General features: G+C 43.4%; 1 protein-coding gene across 25 annotated transcripts in view; it reads left to right on the top strand.

Annotated features, from left to right (window-relative positions):
• The window catches only part of DST (dystonin), a 744,334-nt gene that overhangs the window by 349,004 nt on the left and 378,463 nt on the right, over positions 1-16,867 (top strand). For all 25 annotated transcript variants that reach the window (XM_073675444.1, XM_073675441.1, XM_073675455.1 and 22 more), the window contains one exon: positions 1,388-1,480. In XM_073675444.1, the coding sequence (XP_073531545.1) occupies positions 1,388-1,480 (93 nt within the window). The remainder of the gene's footprint in view (positions 1-1,387; positions 1,481-16,867) is intronic.

The raw sequence follows: 16,867 nt of genomic DNA, 5'->3' as shown, positions 1-16,867 counted from the left end.
GCAACACAGGTGGCTACTGGTGAAAGTACTTTAGAGCAGAGGTCCCCAACCGCCGGTCCGCGGACCAGGACGGGGCCGTTGGGGTTTTTCAGCCGGTCCGCGGCGCCGCTGACAGTTGTAGAGGATCAGCAGGGAGAAAGCCAGCATGTGATCAGTAGCCTATAAGAAAAGAGGAGGAGGGACTGGCAGTGAATAGATAATTAGCCATGCGGCCCTACTCGCAGAATGTGCTCAGGCAGGAGCAGGGACAAGCAGGTCATGTGTGTCCAGCGCTCCTTCCCCTCCTGCTAGCTGCGAGTTGGAGGGGGAGGGGATCTGGATGCTAATGAGCAGCTAGATATGACGTCAGGTGTCCCACCCTTATGACTCCTGTAGCTGTGTTCTGGTGTCGTGCGGCCCAGCAGCAGATTTTCTGGTTAAAGTGAAAAAAGCAAATAACAGTGAAAATTCATAGCAGCAGTGGCTGTGTCCAGTAGCAGCAGTAGTGGTCATCATCATCAGATGGGACCTAGATGGGACCGTCTTGTTGCAGGAAAACAAGCCCAGTGCTCCCACTGATCCAGGGAAACAAGCCTGGTGCTCCCACTCATTCTGAACCTATGGTAAGTTGAATCACATTCTCATTATAAATGTCATAATTATATGATAAATATGCACTAAGCTCCACCCCTCCATAACCCCACCCACATATGACCAAAGCCCCGCCCCCACCCCCACCGGGCCATTGAAAACTGGTCTTGCTTAAAGCCGGTCCCTGGTGCAAAAAAGTTTGCCGACCACTGCTTTAGAGAATGCCAAGGGAGTATAACCTGTCACCTGGGTAAAAGTGGGGTACTTTGAGGAATCTAAGGTTTAACTCTTTCTGGTTTGTATCACACATGTTTCTTTACTCCTTGTTTCCATATGTTTACCTTCATAGTTTTGCTTCCTTCAGTCTAAATCTACAATGTGCACATTCTATTAAGAATAACAAAAACCATTGCATGAACCAGTGCGTCCAAATTGCACCACTGATGGATCCGATAGCAGTGTTGTAGTCTGCCTCTTTGGGGAGTACACCACTACATGCGGTAAGCTCTTAGATTCCCTCTAGTGACGTCTTCAGATAGCCCAGAATGTAGAAGTCACCTTTATGCATGAAATGTGAAGCTCTGAATCACATATTAAAGAAGTCTAGTGACTATATCCTACAGAGTAACACTGACCTTATACTTGTATGTAGGTACATGATATATGATAAATAATTCCTGACCTCTAGTTAGGCTAGTGATAGGGTAAACCTTTGTAACTATGATGTCTATTGTCTGTGACAATTGTTTGTTCCTTGTATATAGTTAGAAGCTCAATGTATTACATCCCTTTCTTTGCCTGTTACACTTCATTGCAGGTGAAATTAGTGAACATAAGAAATGACGACATAACAGATGGGAATCCCAAATTGACTTTGGGCTTGATATGGACCATTATTCTGCACTTTCAGGTAGGACATTACTATACCATAATTATGCTCGTTTATGAAGCTTTGCACTTTTTTCCTAAAGAATCATTGCATCAGAAAAAGGGTTTATTTTAATATGTCCCTTTTTTCTACCTTGGTAATGTTTATTGTAAGCAGTGTCTAAAATAACATTCACTTGGTTTACTAGTTTACCCATCATTGTCTTATAGAGAATCTTTCAGCAGGTTTGTGCTGTGTAATCTGAGAGCACCATAAAGTGGGAGCAGAGAGCCTGATTCCAGCAATATGTCACTTCCTGGACTGTGTTTTTCTATTTCAATGCAATCAGTGTTTTATCGGCAGGAGATTATCACTACAGGACAACTGGCCGCCTGCCTCCTAGTGCAATCATGTCCCCAGCACTGATTAGCACTATACAATGTACACAGATAGCTGTGGTGTTGGTGGGGCTATACAAAACTCAACAACTGAGCTCTGCTATATCTACAGCAGAGAAAACTGTGTCTATTACAACTGCTGCACCCAGAAAACTAAGTGATACATCACTGGAATTATGCTGCTATCAGATTACATAGCAAAAACCTGCTGACAGATTTCTTTTAGGCCTCATTCACATCTCCAAGTTTAAACACATATGTGAAAAAATGGTACCGTGTGTCATCATTGTTTTGGGTCAGTGCATTTTCTTTGTGCCCGTTTTTACCATCAGTGTCATCAATGCTTTCCACAGATGGATAAAGAAATAAATAAGTTACAAAGCTTCTCCTGTCCTTTGCAATGTTAAATGTGTATGCCATCCGTGTGCTGTACGTGTGGTTCACAGACCATAGACTTGTATTGGAACTTTTCATTCATACTGCTAGAAAAAAAGCGGACATATCTCTGTGTGTTTTGCATGGACACATGGTCCGTCAAAAAACAAGGATATGTGAATAGCACCATAGATTATAATGGGTACATGTTGTATCTGTGAAGAAAATGGATACAACACGTACGAACAACATAGTCGTGTGAATGAGGCCTTAAATGTATATTTTGCTCAGTAGCTAGTCAGGCTTTTTCTTAGATGTTTCTGGACTACATGCGGCACCATGGGTTCCTCCTTCCTGTGTGGTTAGAAGAAACACTTGGTTATAGCTTTCCTATTTTTTTAATACCATGAGTGATAATGGATTTTTTTGTAAGTGTCTGTGGTTTCCTGGATTATATGTGACATTTTACAATGACAGTCCCTGATACTACAGCTAGAACCAAATGCATGTTCACAATCCGTCATCATCTGTGCAAGGGCAGCATGGCCTAGAGACAGGTCTGGTCTCTTACTAGCCAAAATAGGATGAAAAATGTTCTGCTGTGTGTCTAACAGGAGCAATAAGAGAATATATTCAACACTTTAAAAAGATGCAAATAATGATTTGGATCCAAAGTCATTTCTATTTTTTTACCTTGTGTCATTCATTGATGTTTTTCTTCGCCAAATTCTTCAAAATGGCACACGTGATTCATGCATTTTGCGCAAAATCAAAAATTCTTTTTATTCTTGTTTTTGTTCTGTGTTACGACTTTTTAGTTCTAAAAAGTAGCACATTTCACTAAAGTGCGCAAAAAATGTGCTAAAATATCTGGCATTCTTAAAATCATTCCATTGGGGGAAGACTAGAGTATATTTGCGCCTTTGTTTTTTTAAAATACAAAGACAAAAAGGTCACAAATGTGATAATGAATCAGGTCCTAAGAGTCCAGGATATTTTCTTGTTGCTCCTAGTAGTCGATTCACTCAATATATTTTTGGACCAAATTGGCTTTAGGTGAGTGATGGTGGTATTGATTGTTACTACTCACAATTGCTTTTCCGGGTTTGCATTGGTATGGAACGCAGTTGACTCTTTGTGATAAGCTTTGTAATGAACTGATAGCAGCAGTAAGTTGTTCTGAACACAGCTGTATATTACGCTGCAGGTCTTCTCACAGTGGGAAATTCATCACTGCTCATGTAACATTTATAGAGCAGTGGGAGGTCTGCAGTATATACATCACATAGGAGACCCTGGGACTGCTGTATATACATCAGATATGAGACACTGAGACTGCTTTATATAAATCACATAGGAGACACTGACTGGTGCATATACATCACATAGAAGACACCAAGATTGTTGTTTATAAATTGCATAAGAGACACTGGGACTGGTGCATATACATCATATACATCTCATAGGAGATATCGGGACTGGTAGATATATGTCACATAGGAGACACTGGGACTTGTGCATATACATCACATAGGAGACACCGAGACTGGTGTATATAAATCACATAAGAGACACTGAGAATGGTGCATATACATCACATAGGAGACACTGGGTTTGGTGCATATATGTCACATAGGAGACACTGGGACTGCTGTATATACACTGCTCAAAAAAATAAAGGGAACAATTAAACAACAGAATATAACTCCAAGTAAATCAAACTTCTGTGAAATCAAACTGTCCACTTAGGAAGCAACACTGATTGACAATCAATTTCTCATGCTGTTGTGCAAATGGAATAGACAATAGATGGAAATTATTGGCAATTATCAAGAAACCCTCAATAAACGAGTGGTTCTGCAGGTGGAGACCACATCTCAGTACCAATGCTTTCTGGCTGATGTTTTGGTCACTTTTGAATGTTGGTTGTGCTTTCACACTCGTGGTAGCATGAGACGGACTCTACAACCCACAGAAATTGCTCAGGTAGTGCAGCTCATCCAGGATGGCACATCAATGTGAGCTGTGGCAAGAAGGTTTGCTGTGTCTGTCAGTGTAGTGTCCAGAGGCTGGAGGCGCTACCAGGAGACAGGCCAGTACACCAGGAAACGTGGAGGGGGCCGTAGGAGGGCAACAACCCAGCAGCAGGACCGCTACCTCCGCCTTTGTGCAAGGAGGAACAGGAGGAGCACTGCCAGAGACCTGCAAAATGACCTCCAGCAGGCCACAAATGTGCATGTGTCTGCACAAACCGTTAGAAACCGACTCCATGAGGGTGGTATGAAGGCCCGACGTCCACAGATGGGGATTGTGCTCACAGCCCAACACCGTGCAGGACGCTTGTCATTTGCCACAGAACACCAGGATTGGCAAAGTCGCCACTGGCGCCCTGTGCTCTTCACAGATGAAAGCAGGTTCACACTGAGCACATGTGACAGACGTGACAGAGTCTGGAGACGCCGTGGAGAGCGCTCTGCTGCCTGCAACATCCTTCAGCATGACCAATTTGGCAGTGGGTCAGTAATGGCGTGGGGTGGCATTTCTTTGGAGGGCCGCACAGCCCTCCATGTGCTCACCAGAGGTAGCCTGACTGCCATTAGGTACTGAGGTGAGATCCTCAGACCCCTTGTGAGACCATATACTGGTGCGGTTGGCCCTGGGTTCCTCCTAATGCAGGACAATGCCAGACCTCATGTGGCTGGAGTGTGTCAGCAGTTCCTGCAAGATGAAGGCATTGAAGCTATGGACTGGCCCGCCCGTTCCCCAGACCTGAATCCGATTGAGCACATGTGGGACATCATGTCTCGCTCCATCCACTAACGTCATGTTGCACCACAGACTGTCCAGGAGTTGGCAGATGCTTTAGTCCAGGTCTGGGAGGAGATCCCACAGGAGACCATCCGCAACCTCATCAGGAGCATGCCCAGGCGTTGTAGGGAGGTCATACAGACACGTGGAGGCCACACACAATACTGAGCCTCATTTTGACTTGTTTTAAGGACATTACATCAAAGTTGGATCAGCCTGTAGTGTGTTTTTCCACTTTAATTTTGGGGGTGGCTCCAAATCCAGGCCTCCATTGGTTAATAAATTTGATTTTCATTGATGATTTTTGTGTGATTTTGTTGTCAGCACATTCAACTTTGTACAGAACAAAGTATTCAATGAGAATATTTCATTCATTCAGATCTAGGATGTATTATTTGAGTGTTCCCTTTATTTTTTTGAGCAGTGTACATCACATAGGAGACACTGAGACTGCTGTATATAAATCACATACGAGACACTGGAACTGGTGTATATACATCACATAGGAGACAGTGGAACTGGTGGATACATGACATAGTGACAGTAGAACTGGTGCAACACTGTACAGCACAAAGGAGACACTACGGCTACTGGCTTCATCATCAGAGAGTCAGGAGTATATCGCATGCTAACACCACCCACAGAGAACGTCCTGACGCTGGCACTGTGTCAGGACATAATCCTTCATTGCATGCGCGTGCATCGTTCAGTAATGAACACTGCGTGTGCATGCTCGCAGCATATGGAGGGATTAATGGGCCGGCAGGCAAAGCACTCCAGTCCCTGGGAATCTGCCTGCAGGCTGGAGGTTCCCAACCCCTGCCTTACATCTACAGCAAAGTCTAATGACAGGTTCGCATTAAAGGAAATATAACGCATCAAGAAAAATATTGCAGATGCTCAGTGCTTTCTTGCACCATTTTCCAGTCCTGGAAAAAATGTTTTCTTCTTATATTAAATGGCATTAAAAAAATGTAACCCTTGTCCAAAGAATACAACAAAGAGTACTAAAATGGTGATGAGTAAAATGAAAAATGACTTTGGTCCTCAAACTGTGGCCTAATATTGGGGAACGGTAAATGATTATGCAAATTTTTTTTTTTTTTTTTTGATGTATGAATGCAGGGCCGGCTCCAGGTTTTTCTGGGCCTGGGCAAAAGAGTCTCAGTGGGCCCTTTTAACACATACCACCATTCATGATGCACAGATACCACAGAGAAATATAGATATAGTACAAGGCCAAAGATTTCTCTTCTTACATTACATGAGCGATATCTATTGTAAATTCTGCAATAGCTCAGAAACCGGCGAATCGCTCCACACAGTATACTGGGCGCCATAAAATGCTCCATACAGGAGACTGGCCCCCATATAACGCTCCGTACAGGATACTGGCCCCCATATAGCGCTCCATACGGAATACTGGCCCCCATATAACGCTCTATACAGAATACTGGCCCCCATATAACGCTCCATACAGAATACTGGCCCCCATAAAACGCTCTGTACAGGATACTGGCCCCCATATAATGCTCCATACAGGATACTAGTCCCCTTATAACGCTCCATACATCATACTGGCCCCCATATAATGCTCCATGCAGGCTGTTCCCCCCCACATAATGCCCTGTGCAGGATGTCCCCTCCCCCCCATATAATGCCCCATGCAGGATGTCCCCCCCCCATATAATGCCCCATGCAGGATGTCACCCCCTCTCTTTAAAATGCCCCATGCAGGATGTCACCCCCCCTCTTTATAATGCCCCATGCAGGATGTCACCCCCTCTCTCTATAATGCCCCATGCAGGATGTCACCACCCCCTCTTTATAATGCCCCATGCAGGATGTCACCCCCCCTCTTTATAATGCCCCATGCAGGATGTCACCCCCTCTTTTTATAATGCCCCCTGCAGGATATCACCCCCTCTCTTTATAATGCCCCATGCAGGATATCACCCCCCTCTCTTTATAATGTCCCATGCAGGATGTCACCCCCTTTCTTTATAATGCCCCATTCAGGATGTCACCCCCCTCTCTTTATAATGCCTCATGCAGGATGTCACCCCCCTCCCCTCTTTATATAATGCCCCATGCAGGATGTCACCCCCTCTCTTTATAATGCCCCATGCAGGATGTCACCCCCCCCTTTATAATGCCCCATGCAGGATGTCACCCCCTCTCTTTATAATGGCCCATGCAGGATATCACCCCCCTCTCTTTATAATGCCCCATTCAGGATGTCACCCCCCCATTTTTATAATGCCCCATGCAGGATGTCACCCCCCTCTCTTTATAATGCCCCATGCAGGATGTCACCCCCCCTCTTTATAATGCCCCATGCAGGATGTCACCCCCTCTCTTTATAATGCCCCATTCAGGATGTCACCCCCCTCTCTATAATGCCCCATGCAGGATGTCACCCCCCCCCCTCATTATATAATGCCCCATGCAGGATGTCACCCCCCCTCTTTATATAATGCCCCATGCAGGATGTCACCCCCCTCTTTATAATGCCCCATGCAGGATGTCACCCCCTCTCTTTATAATGTCCCATGCAGGATATCACCCCCCTCTTTATAATGCCCCATGCAGGATGTCACCCCCTCTCTTTATAACGGCCCATGCAGGATATCACCCCCCTCTCTTTATAATGCCCCATTCAGGATGTCACCCCCCCTCTTTATAATGCCCCATGCAGGATGTCACCCGCCCTCTTTATAATGCCCCATGCAGGATGTACCCCCCTCTTTATAAAGCCCCATGCAGGATGTCACCCCCCCCTCTTTATAATGCCCCATGCAGGATGTCACCCCCTCCTGTTTATAATGCGCCATGCAGGATGTCACCCCCTCTCTTTATAATGCCCCATGCAGGATATCACCCCCCCTCTTTATAATGCCCCATGCAGGATGTCACCCCCCCCCCCCAATGCCTCCATACATAAAAAAAAAAATTTAAATAAAATACTCATCTCACTCCTCCTCACTCCGCCACTGCTAAGGTTCGGACTCCAGCATCGCCGGCGTCTTCCCGCTGTGCGCTGTGACGGCTCAGGGGAGGGCGCGATGGAAAGACGTCACTGCACCCTCTGACCTGAGACGTCACAGGGAGCACACAGCAGGAAGACAGCGGATCTGCGGAGGCATGGGGAGAGGTAAGTATCCGGCTGCCGGGGCCCTGAGCAAGCGGGGGAGAAGGCCGGGCGCTGGCACCGCTCTCCTCCGCCCACTGCAAGTGGGACCCCCCGCCTGTTCAGGGCCCCGGCACTTGCCCGGGTGCGCCGGGTGCTGACGCCGGCCCTGTATGAATGACAGATCAGCTTTGAAGTCCTTAAAAACCACTGTTATATGTTCTGCAGTCTGAACAATAACCACAAGATGTCAGCACTAGCAACAGTGTCTTGTTTCTCTTTCTGTTCCAGTTGCAATTTGTAATATAATAAAATATTAAAGGGAATCTGTCAGTAGGATCAACCCTCATTAGCCGTCTATATGGGCATGTAGGTCATAGGAAGCTGAATATAATCATACCTTGATATATGTATCCTGATGTCTTACAAAAATACATGTTTTTCTTAATATGTAAATGAGCTATTAGGGCCTGTGCACACGTTGCAGATTTGTTGCCCTAATGTCTCGTTTTTTTCTGCACGGATTTGTTACAAAACCTGAAGCAAAACCTGATGCCAGCAAAGTGAATGAGAAACGTGAAGTGTCATGCACACGTTGAGTATTTGTGACTTGCTGATTTGGTGCAGGAATAATCTGCAGCCTGTCAATTCTCTGTGTGTTTTGCCTGCATTTTTCAACCATTGAATGCACTGAAAAAACGCAAGCAAAAATATGCAAGTGTTTGAGGCTGCGTATTCCCGCCAAGAGATGCAGAAATGGTGCAGAAATTTCTGCACCAATACTCAACGTGTGCACTTACCCTTAAGATCTATGGGCCGGACATAGATCTTCCTGAGAATCTGCCTCCAGAGCTCATTTTAATTGAAAGTAGGCATTACCAGTGTGACAAGTATTGTCTGCTCTCCTGCTCTACAGGTCTTACACTGGTATCACCCCCATTCATTTAAAATGAGCTCTGGAGGCAGATTCTAAGGGAAATCTGTCTGGCCCATACTGTATATCTTAACAGCTTATGAAATGTGGATTTTTCTGGAATAAAACATCAGATAGCAGATATCAAGGTATCATTTTATTCAGTTTCCTATAACCTACTTGCCCATATAGAGGAAGGGTTAATCCTACTGACAGATTCCCTTTTAAGACAAGAGCAAGTTACCATCTGTATGGTGGCTTTGATTTACAATGGTAACAGCAACGCTGTGAGGGATCAGTCGCATGGCAAGCAGGGCCCAAAGGACCCCATAGCTGTCATATTCTCAACAAGTACTATGTAATCTTCCCCAGAGGCTCTGAAACAGCTGTTAGCAAGGTCTAAGGCAGAAAAATGAATCCAGAGTCAAGTGGCTGCAAAGCTCTTTAATAGAATGAGTATAAATCCACATGATGTAGACATTCACTAATCCTTCTACTTAGGAAATAGAAATAGGCAAGGAAGAAAGTGATGAAATTCTCTCTGTTTTATACAGATTATTATTCCATATATTTTATTAAAGCGGTTGTCCATTACTTTAGTATTGATGACCTATCCTTAGGATAGAACATCAATGTTCGACACCCTTCGCCCCCGCCGATCAGCTGTTATCAGTGTCGGCGGAGGCAGCCACCAGCTAGAAGTTCTTACTTGCGGAGCTGCTCAGTCTTCTGATAGTGGCCGCCGCAGGGTACTGCACATCCGCCTCCTATGGATTTGAATAGGAGGCGGATGTGTAGTTCCAACCTCCGGCCACTATAAGTAGACGGCCAGCTCCACAAGTGAGTATTTCCAGCCGGCGGCTACTGACACCGATATCAGCTGATCGGTGGGTGTGCTGGGTGTCGGACCCCGGCCCATCAGACATTGATGACCTTTCCTAAGGATAGGCCATCAATGTAAAAGTAGTGGACAACCTCTTTAAAGTTATAGGAGCCTTCAGCAACTAGAGCACATGGAAAAGACCAACTGAGCATGCTCACTTTTGTGGAAAGTGACTCTTAGATGTTTAGCGGCTAGAACCCTTCTCATGATCCTAGGTGGAAGCTGTGAGAGAATAAAAGCTGTATGATTGTGCCATACTCTCCTTTCAGATTATGAGCATGTCCAATAATTAGGTTGGTATCCACTGTCATACAGCAATGCAGCAAAGATCATGGGGAACAAACACCACACCTTCTCAGCAGAAGCTGAAAGCTGCACGTAACGTTATATCAGTATGCTGTGAATGTGAGCCAGTAGCTGCAGCATTTATGGATGATGAGATCACCCTCTGGAGCAGGGCTTGGTCCTGCGAGATAATGCACGCTCCTTGGCATCAGCAAGTTATTTACATAATGGTGCACAACTAAAAAAGAATTCCTACAAACTACTTTTGGTGCCGTATTAGTGCTGTATTTTCTTTTAGCAGTGGTTACAGCATCAAAACTTAATTTTACCAATATAACTTGCCATACAATTTTACTTTTACTAAGAGTTGTAAGAGTTAATAGAGAATGTATGGAACAGTAGTTGGAAATCTGACCTGCCTCCTCATTTTGTAACGATAAATATTCCCCGTCAAGGATAAAAATTCCCTGTTCTTCCATTCAGAGCAGGTCCCAACGGTGGGACACTCACTGATCAGTAAGTCACTGGACAACCTCTTTAACTTTGTCAAATATATTTTATTAGCATTTCATGACACATGTTCATCCCTGTATGGAAATACAGTATACATCTGTTCATACATTATGAGGAACTGATTCATAATGGTCCTACGGCATATAAACCAACTAGACATTCTTAAAAATGCACCAGATTTATCATAGTGGTTTATGATGTTTGATAAATCTGGCATATTTTAAAGGGAATCTGTCAGTAGGATCGATTTTCCTAAGAAATCTATATGGGCTTGTAGCTCATAGGAAGCTGAATAAAACGATACCTTGATATCTGCAATCTGCAATCCAATTTCTTATTCCAGAGAAATCCACATTTTTTTATGTATAAATGAACTTTTAAGATCTATGGGCTGGACAATAGATCTCCCTGAGAATCTCCCTCCATAAGTTATTTTAAATGAATGGTGACATTACCAGTGTGAGACAAGTAATGACTGACACACAGCTCTGCAGTGAGATCTTAGCTAACAGAGTATAGAAGAGCTAACACAGTACAGGAGAAGTTAAAGGGAATCTGTCACCCCCTGGGAGTTATCAGACCTCTACTATGACCATACAGGGTATAGAAAAGTAAATCTATACTTACAGTTAGGTCTATATATATTTGGACAGAGACAACATTTTTCTAATTTTGGTTCTCGACATTACCACAATGAATTTTAAACAAAACAATTCAGATGCAGTTGAAGTTCAGACTTTCAGCTTTCATTTGAGGGTATCCACATTAAAATTGGATGAAGGGTTTAGGAGTTTCAGCTCCTTAATATGTGCCACCCTGTTTTTAAAGGGACCAAAAGTAATTGGACAGATTAAATAATTGTAAATAAAATGTTCATTTCTAGGACTTGGTTGAAAACCCTTTGTTGGCAATGACTGCCTGAAGTCTTGAACTCATGGACATCACCAGATTCTGTGTTTCCTCCTTTTTGATGCTCTGCCAGGCCTTCACTGCGGTGGTTTTCAGTTGCTGTTTGTTTGTGGGCCTTTCTGTCTGAAGTTTAGTCTTTAACAAGTGAAATGCATGCTCAATTGGGTTGAGATCAGGTGACTGACTTGGCCATTCAAGAATATTCCACTTCTTTGCTTTAATAAACTCCTAGGTTGCTTTGGCTTTATGTTTTGGGTCATTGTCCATCTGTAGTATGAAACGACGACCAATCAGTTTGGCTGCATTTGGCTGGATCTGAGCACACAGTATGGCTCTGAATACATCAGAATTCATTCAGCTGCTTCTGTCCTGTGTCACATCATCAATAAACACTAGTGACCCAGTACCACTGGCAGCCATGCATGCCCAAGCCATCACACTGCCTCCGCCGTGTTTTACAGATGATGTGGTTTGCTTTGGATCATGAGCTCTACCACACCTTTGCCATACTTTTCTCTTTCCATCATTCTGGTAGAGGTTGATCTTGGTTTCATCTGTCCAAAGAATGTTCTTCCAGAACTGTGCTGGCTTTTTTAGATGTTTTTTAGCAAAGTCCAGTCTAGCCTTTTTATTCTTGATGCTTATGAGTGGCTTGCACCATGCAGTGAACCCTCTGTATTTACTTTCATGCAGTCTTCTCTTTATGGTAGATTTGGATATTGATACGCCTACCTCCTGGAGAGTGTTGTTCACTTGGTTGGCTGTTGTGAAGGGGTTTCTCTTCATCATGGAGATTATTCTGCGATCACCCACCTCTGTTGTCTTCCGTGGGCGCCCAGGTCTTTTTGCATTGATGAGTTCACCAGTGCTTTCTTTCTCAGGATGTACCAAACTGTAGATTTTGCCACTCCTAATATTGTATCAATTTCTCGGCACCACACCTCAAATCAACTCCAGGCCTTTTATCTGCTTAATTGAGAATGACATAACGAAGGGATTGCCCACACCTGTCCATGAAATAGCCTTGGAGTCAATTGTCCAATTACTTTCGGTCCCTTTAAAAACAGGGTGGCACATGTTAAGGAGCTGAAACTCCTAAACCATTCATCCAATTTGGATGTGGATACCCTCAAATGAAAGCTGAAAGTCTGAACTTCAACTGCATCTGAATTGTTTTGTTTAAAATTCATTGTGGTAATGTCTAGAACCAAAATTCGAAAAATGTTGTCTCTGTCCAAATATATATGGACCTAACTGTACCTGTATGGCCCATAGTAGAGGTCTGATTGCAGAGAAAAGCACTTTAATCAATTCTATTTTGTACAGGCTTGGCATCCGGGGGACACCAAGCAATTCCCGGCTATGTGCTTATTATTCCCCTAAATCCCCGCCTCTCTGCTTAATTATCATATTCGCCCCTCCCCTGCACGTCACAGGGCTCTGTGACAGGCCCTGTGACGTGCACTGTGCTCCCTGACTTCCCGGGCATGCGCAAAGCGCCGCTCACATAGAGCGCACTTTGCTTCATCCCGGCCCCGTCTACCTGTGCTCTGCGCTGCAGGTTTCTATTGTGCAGGCGTCAGGGAGCGGTGCTTTGCGCATGCCCGGCAAGTCAGGGAGCACCGTGCACATCACAGGGCCCTGTGACATGCAGGGGAGGGGGGGATATGATAATTAAGCATATAGGCGGGGATTTAGGGGAATAATAAGCACATAGGCGGGATTGCTTATTACGCCAAGCCTGTATAAAATAGAATTGATTTACTTTTCTATAAACACTGTATGGCCATAGTAGAGGTCTGATAACTCCAAAGTGGTGACAGATTCCCTTTAAGTTTCACTGCTAGTGTCCTCTCAGTGCTTCAGCTTCCATCTTACAGGCAGCCAGTGTGGTGGGGAGTGTGTATGGGGGGAGTACAGCAGAGCTGACAGCACTGTTAGAGGACAACTGCAAATGTGCTTGCTGTATTTGTAATGACACAACTCTGCTGAACTGTTAGTTTTGATCTCACTGCAGATCTCTGTGTGATAAAGCAAAAAGTGTCAGCCATTACGCCATTACATGTTTCTCACTGGTAATGCCCCCTTTCATTTAAAACAAGCTCTGGAGGTAGATTCTCAGGGAGATCTATGTCCCGCCCATAGTCTTGAAGAGCTCATTTACATATTAAGAAAAAGGTGGATTTGTCTGGAATAATACATCAGATCACAGATACCAAGATATCATCTTACTCTGATCCCTGTGACATGCATTCACATATAGATCACTTAGGAGCATTGTCCCTACTTACAGATTTCCTTTAAGACTTTCTAGTTTAAGTTTACACCAGTTATTAGTTATCTTACATTTTGGTAGATTCTTTTTGACTTCAGTAAGTTATAATGACTTCACAACTAAAAGAAAATTTCTCCCAACTAGTATTAGTGCCATATTAGTGCAGTTTTACTTTTAGTCATAGTCGTAGCATCAACTCAACAAAGTCACCTGACTTTTCAGAGAAGTCAGTATTTCAGAAAAGGCTCAGAAAGTGTCTAAAACAGGATAATATGGTGGAAGTCAGGAGCTCTGAATGTGTCCTCTGGTTTATGGTTCTAAAACATAAACTGTATTTACAAAATGGGGAGAACCCCAAAAGAGATCCCTCTGTAACAAGCCATAAAACTTAGCTTTTATTTCAGATTTGATTAAAACTGCCTAGTGGTATATAAAAACGTTGTCCCTAATCTGCCTTTAGTATTTTATAGTGGCATTCATATTTCTACATACACTTAGCTTTGCCAGTGTTCCATCCCCTGATGACGCCCCACATGCGGTGAAACATGTTGGGGGGACTTTGCACTATTCTGCCGTTTGAATGAAGGCACCCGGGTGCTGCTAAGTGTATGTAGAAATACGAATGCCACTATAAAATACTAAAGGCAGAACGTTTTTTTAATCAAATATGAAATAAAAGCTAAGTTTTATGGCTTGTTAGAGAGGGGTCTCTTTTGGGGTTCTCCCCATTTTGTAAATACATTATCAATATACCCCTCCCAGGCCATTGTTTTCCTCACAGTTTGTTATATAAGACATAAACAGTAAATCCTTTAAAGGGGGTAGTCTGGTAGAAAGACGTTATCACCTATCCGCTGGGTAGGTGATATCTTGTAGACTGCTGGGACTCTGATCGATAGCCAGATCAGGACACTGTTACCCCCATTAAAATAGAGCAGCAATGTGCTTGCTAGACCTCTTTTTCATTAATTGTTTATGGGACTTCTGGTAAGCTGTACCTGGCTTTCCCTGGCCGATTTATGGAGAATAAATGGAGTGGTGGTCAAGCTTACCCAGTGCCGCTCCATTATAACTGGATAAAAGTGCCCTTGTTCTGGTGATTGGTGGGGCATTGGGCTATCATCTATCCTGTGAACAGGTGATAATTTCTTCTAACCAGAATACCCCTTTAAGTATGTTCACACACACAGAAAATCTTCTGCCTATTATAATAGAAGCATTTATGACCCTTATCCACACACTGCTTTAAAAATCTGCAGCATCAAAATTGACCTGCTCTGCATCAGATTTGGAATCAGCAGAATGGTAATTGATGCAGCAGGATTTTACTGCCAGTTTCACCTTTTTGAAATGTAAATGGTGAAAATGGGAGCAAATTTATGGTCGGAAATTAATTGATATAAAATTCTGCAGATTTTTGCCCAAGCAATTTTCTACTTTTGGTCATGTTCCTCAAACCTTTCCTGCAAGAGTTTTGCAGTGTGACAAGGGTGCATTATCCTACTGAAAATGGCTACTGCCATTAGGAGATGCTGTTACTATGAAGGACTTGGTTTTTCCTATTATATTTTATATGACCAACCTATTTTGAAATGCTGTGACATTAATGGCCAAAAATGTTCAGATATTTGCACATATAAGAGTCCAGTGTGATAAATAATACAAAAATCACACATTGCTCATTGTGAATGACAACACATAGTCACATAACATCATGCACAAAGATCTGATTTATTTCAATCGCATCATTACCAGGCTGCACATTCATTCATTTAAAAATGGATATCTTTCTATCCCTTAAATAGTAGCTGATCTGCAGCCCTAGCAGCGGCCACTAAACTGTGTACCGAGCTGCCCTCAGAGGTGATAACATAACAACCCAAAACACAACATACTCATCCATCTTATAATGATGACCTATTCTAAAGATTGGTCTTCAGTATGCAAGTAGTGGAAAACCCCTTTAATTTGCCTTCATAGTATGTAGTAATGCTCACATATTTACAGTAATAGTGCTCATTCATTGTGCAGATATAATAACCCCTTACTGCTCCTACACAGTAAATGTGCCCCCTTAGAGGGCCCTGTATTTTTACCCTTAAAGGGAATCTGTCAGTATGATCAATCCTCCTAAGCCGACAATATAGGCACGTAGGTCATAGGAAGCTGAATAACATGATACCTTGATATCTGTGATCCGATGTCCTCTACATCCCTCTATTGGCAGTATTTTGGTTACAAACCAACATAGGAAACACTAATACTACGGCATATATATATCAGATAAAAGGTGTAACTTGGGGCTTCAGATCACAATATGTTTTATACAACTTTTGTTCTGTCAGCCCAGTAGGCATTACAGCGAACTCCGTGTCTGCTGATAAGGACATAGCCCCCTATATACTGTATGAGCCCCACATAGCCTGCTATATACAGTATGAGCCTCCACATAGCCTCTCTATATACAGTATGAGCCCCCACATAGCCTATCTATATATAGTATGAGCCCCCACTAAGCCCCTTTATACAGTGTTAGCCCCCACATAGCCTCCTATATACAATATAAGCCCCCACATATTCCCCTACAAACAGTATGAGTCTTCATATAGCCTCTCTATATATAGTATGAGCCCCCACATAGCCCCTTTATACAGTATGAGCCCCCACATAGCCCCCTATAAACAGTATAAGCCCCACATAGTCCCTTTATTCAGTATGAGCCCCCTCATAGCCTCCTAAATACAGTATGAGCCCTCACATAGTCTCCTAAATACAGTATAAGCCGCCACATACAGTGGGGAAAATAAGTATTTGATACACTGACGATTTTGCAAGTTTTCCCACCTACAAAGAATGGAGAGGTCTGTAATTTTTATCGTAGGTACGCTTCAACTATGAGAGACAGAATCTAAAAATTAAAAACAGAAAATCACATTGTAT

This window comes from Phyllobates terribilis, unplaced genomic scaffold (genome assembly GCF_046119375.1).
Source record: "Phyllobates terribilis strain yellow unplaced genomic scaffold, ASM4611937v1 Scaffold_3__8_contigs__length_932513732, whole genome shotgun sequence".
Classification (NCBI taxonomy): domain Eukaryota; kingdom Metazoa; phylum Chordata; class Amphibia; order Anura; family Dendrobatidae; genus Phyllobates; species Phyllobates terribilis.
This window is presented reverse-complemented; position numbering and strand designations above follow the sequence as displayed.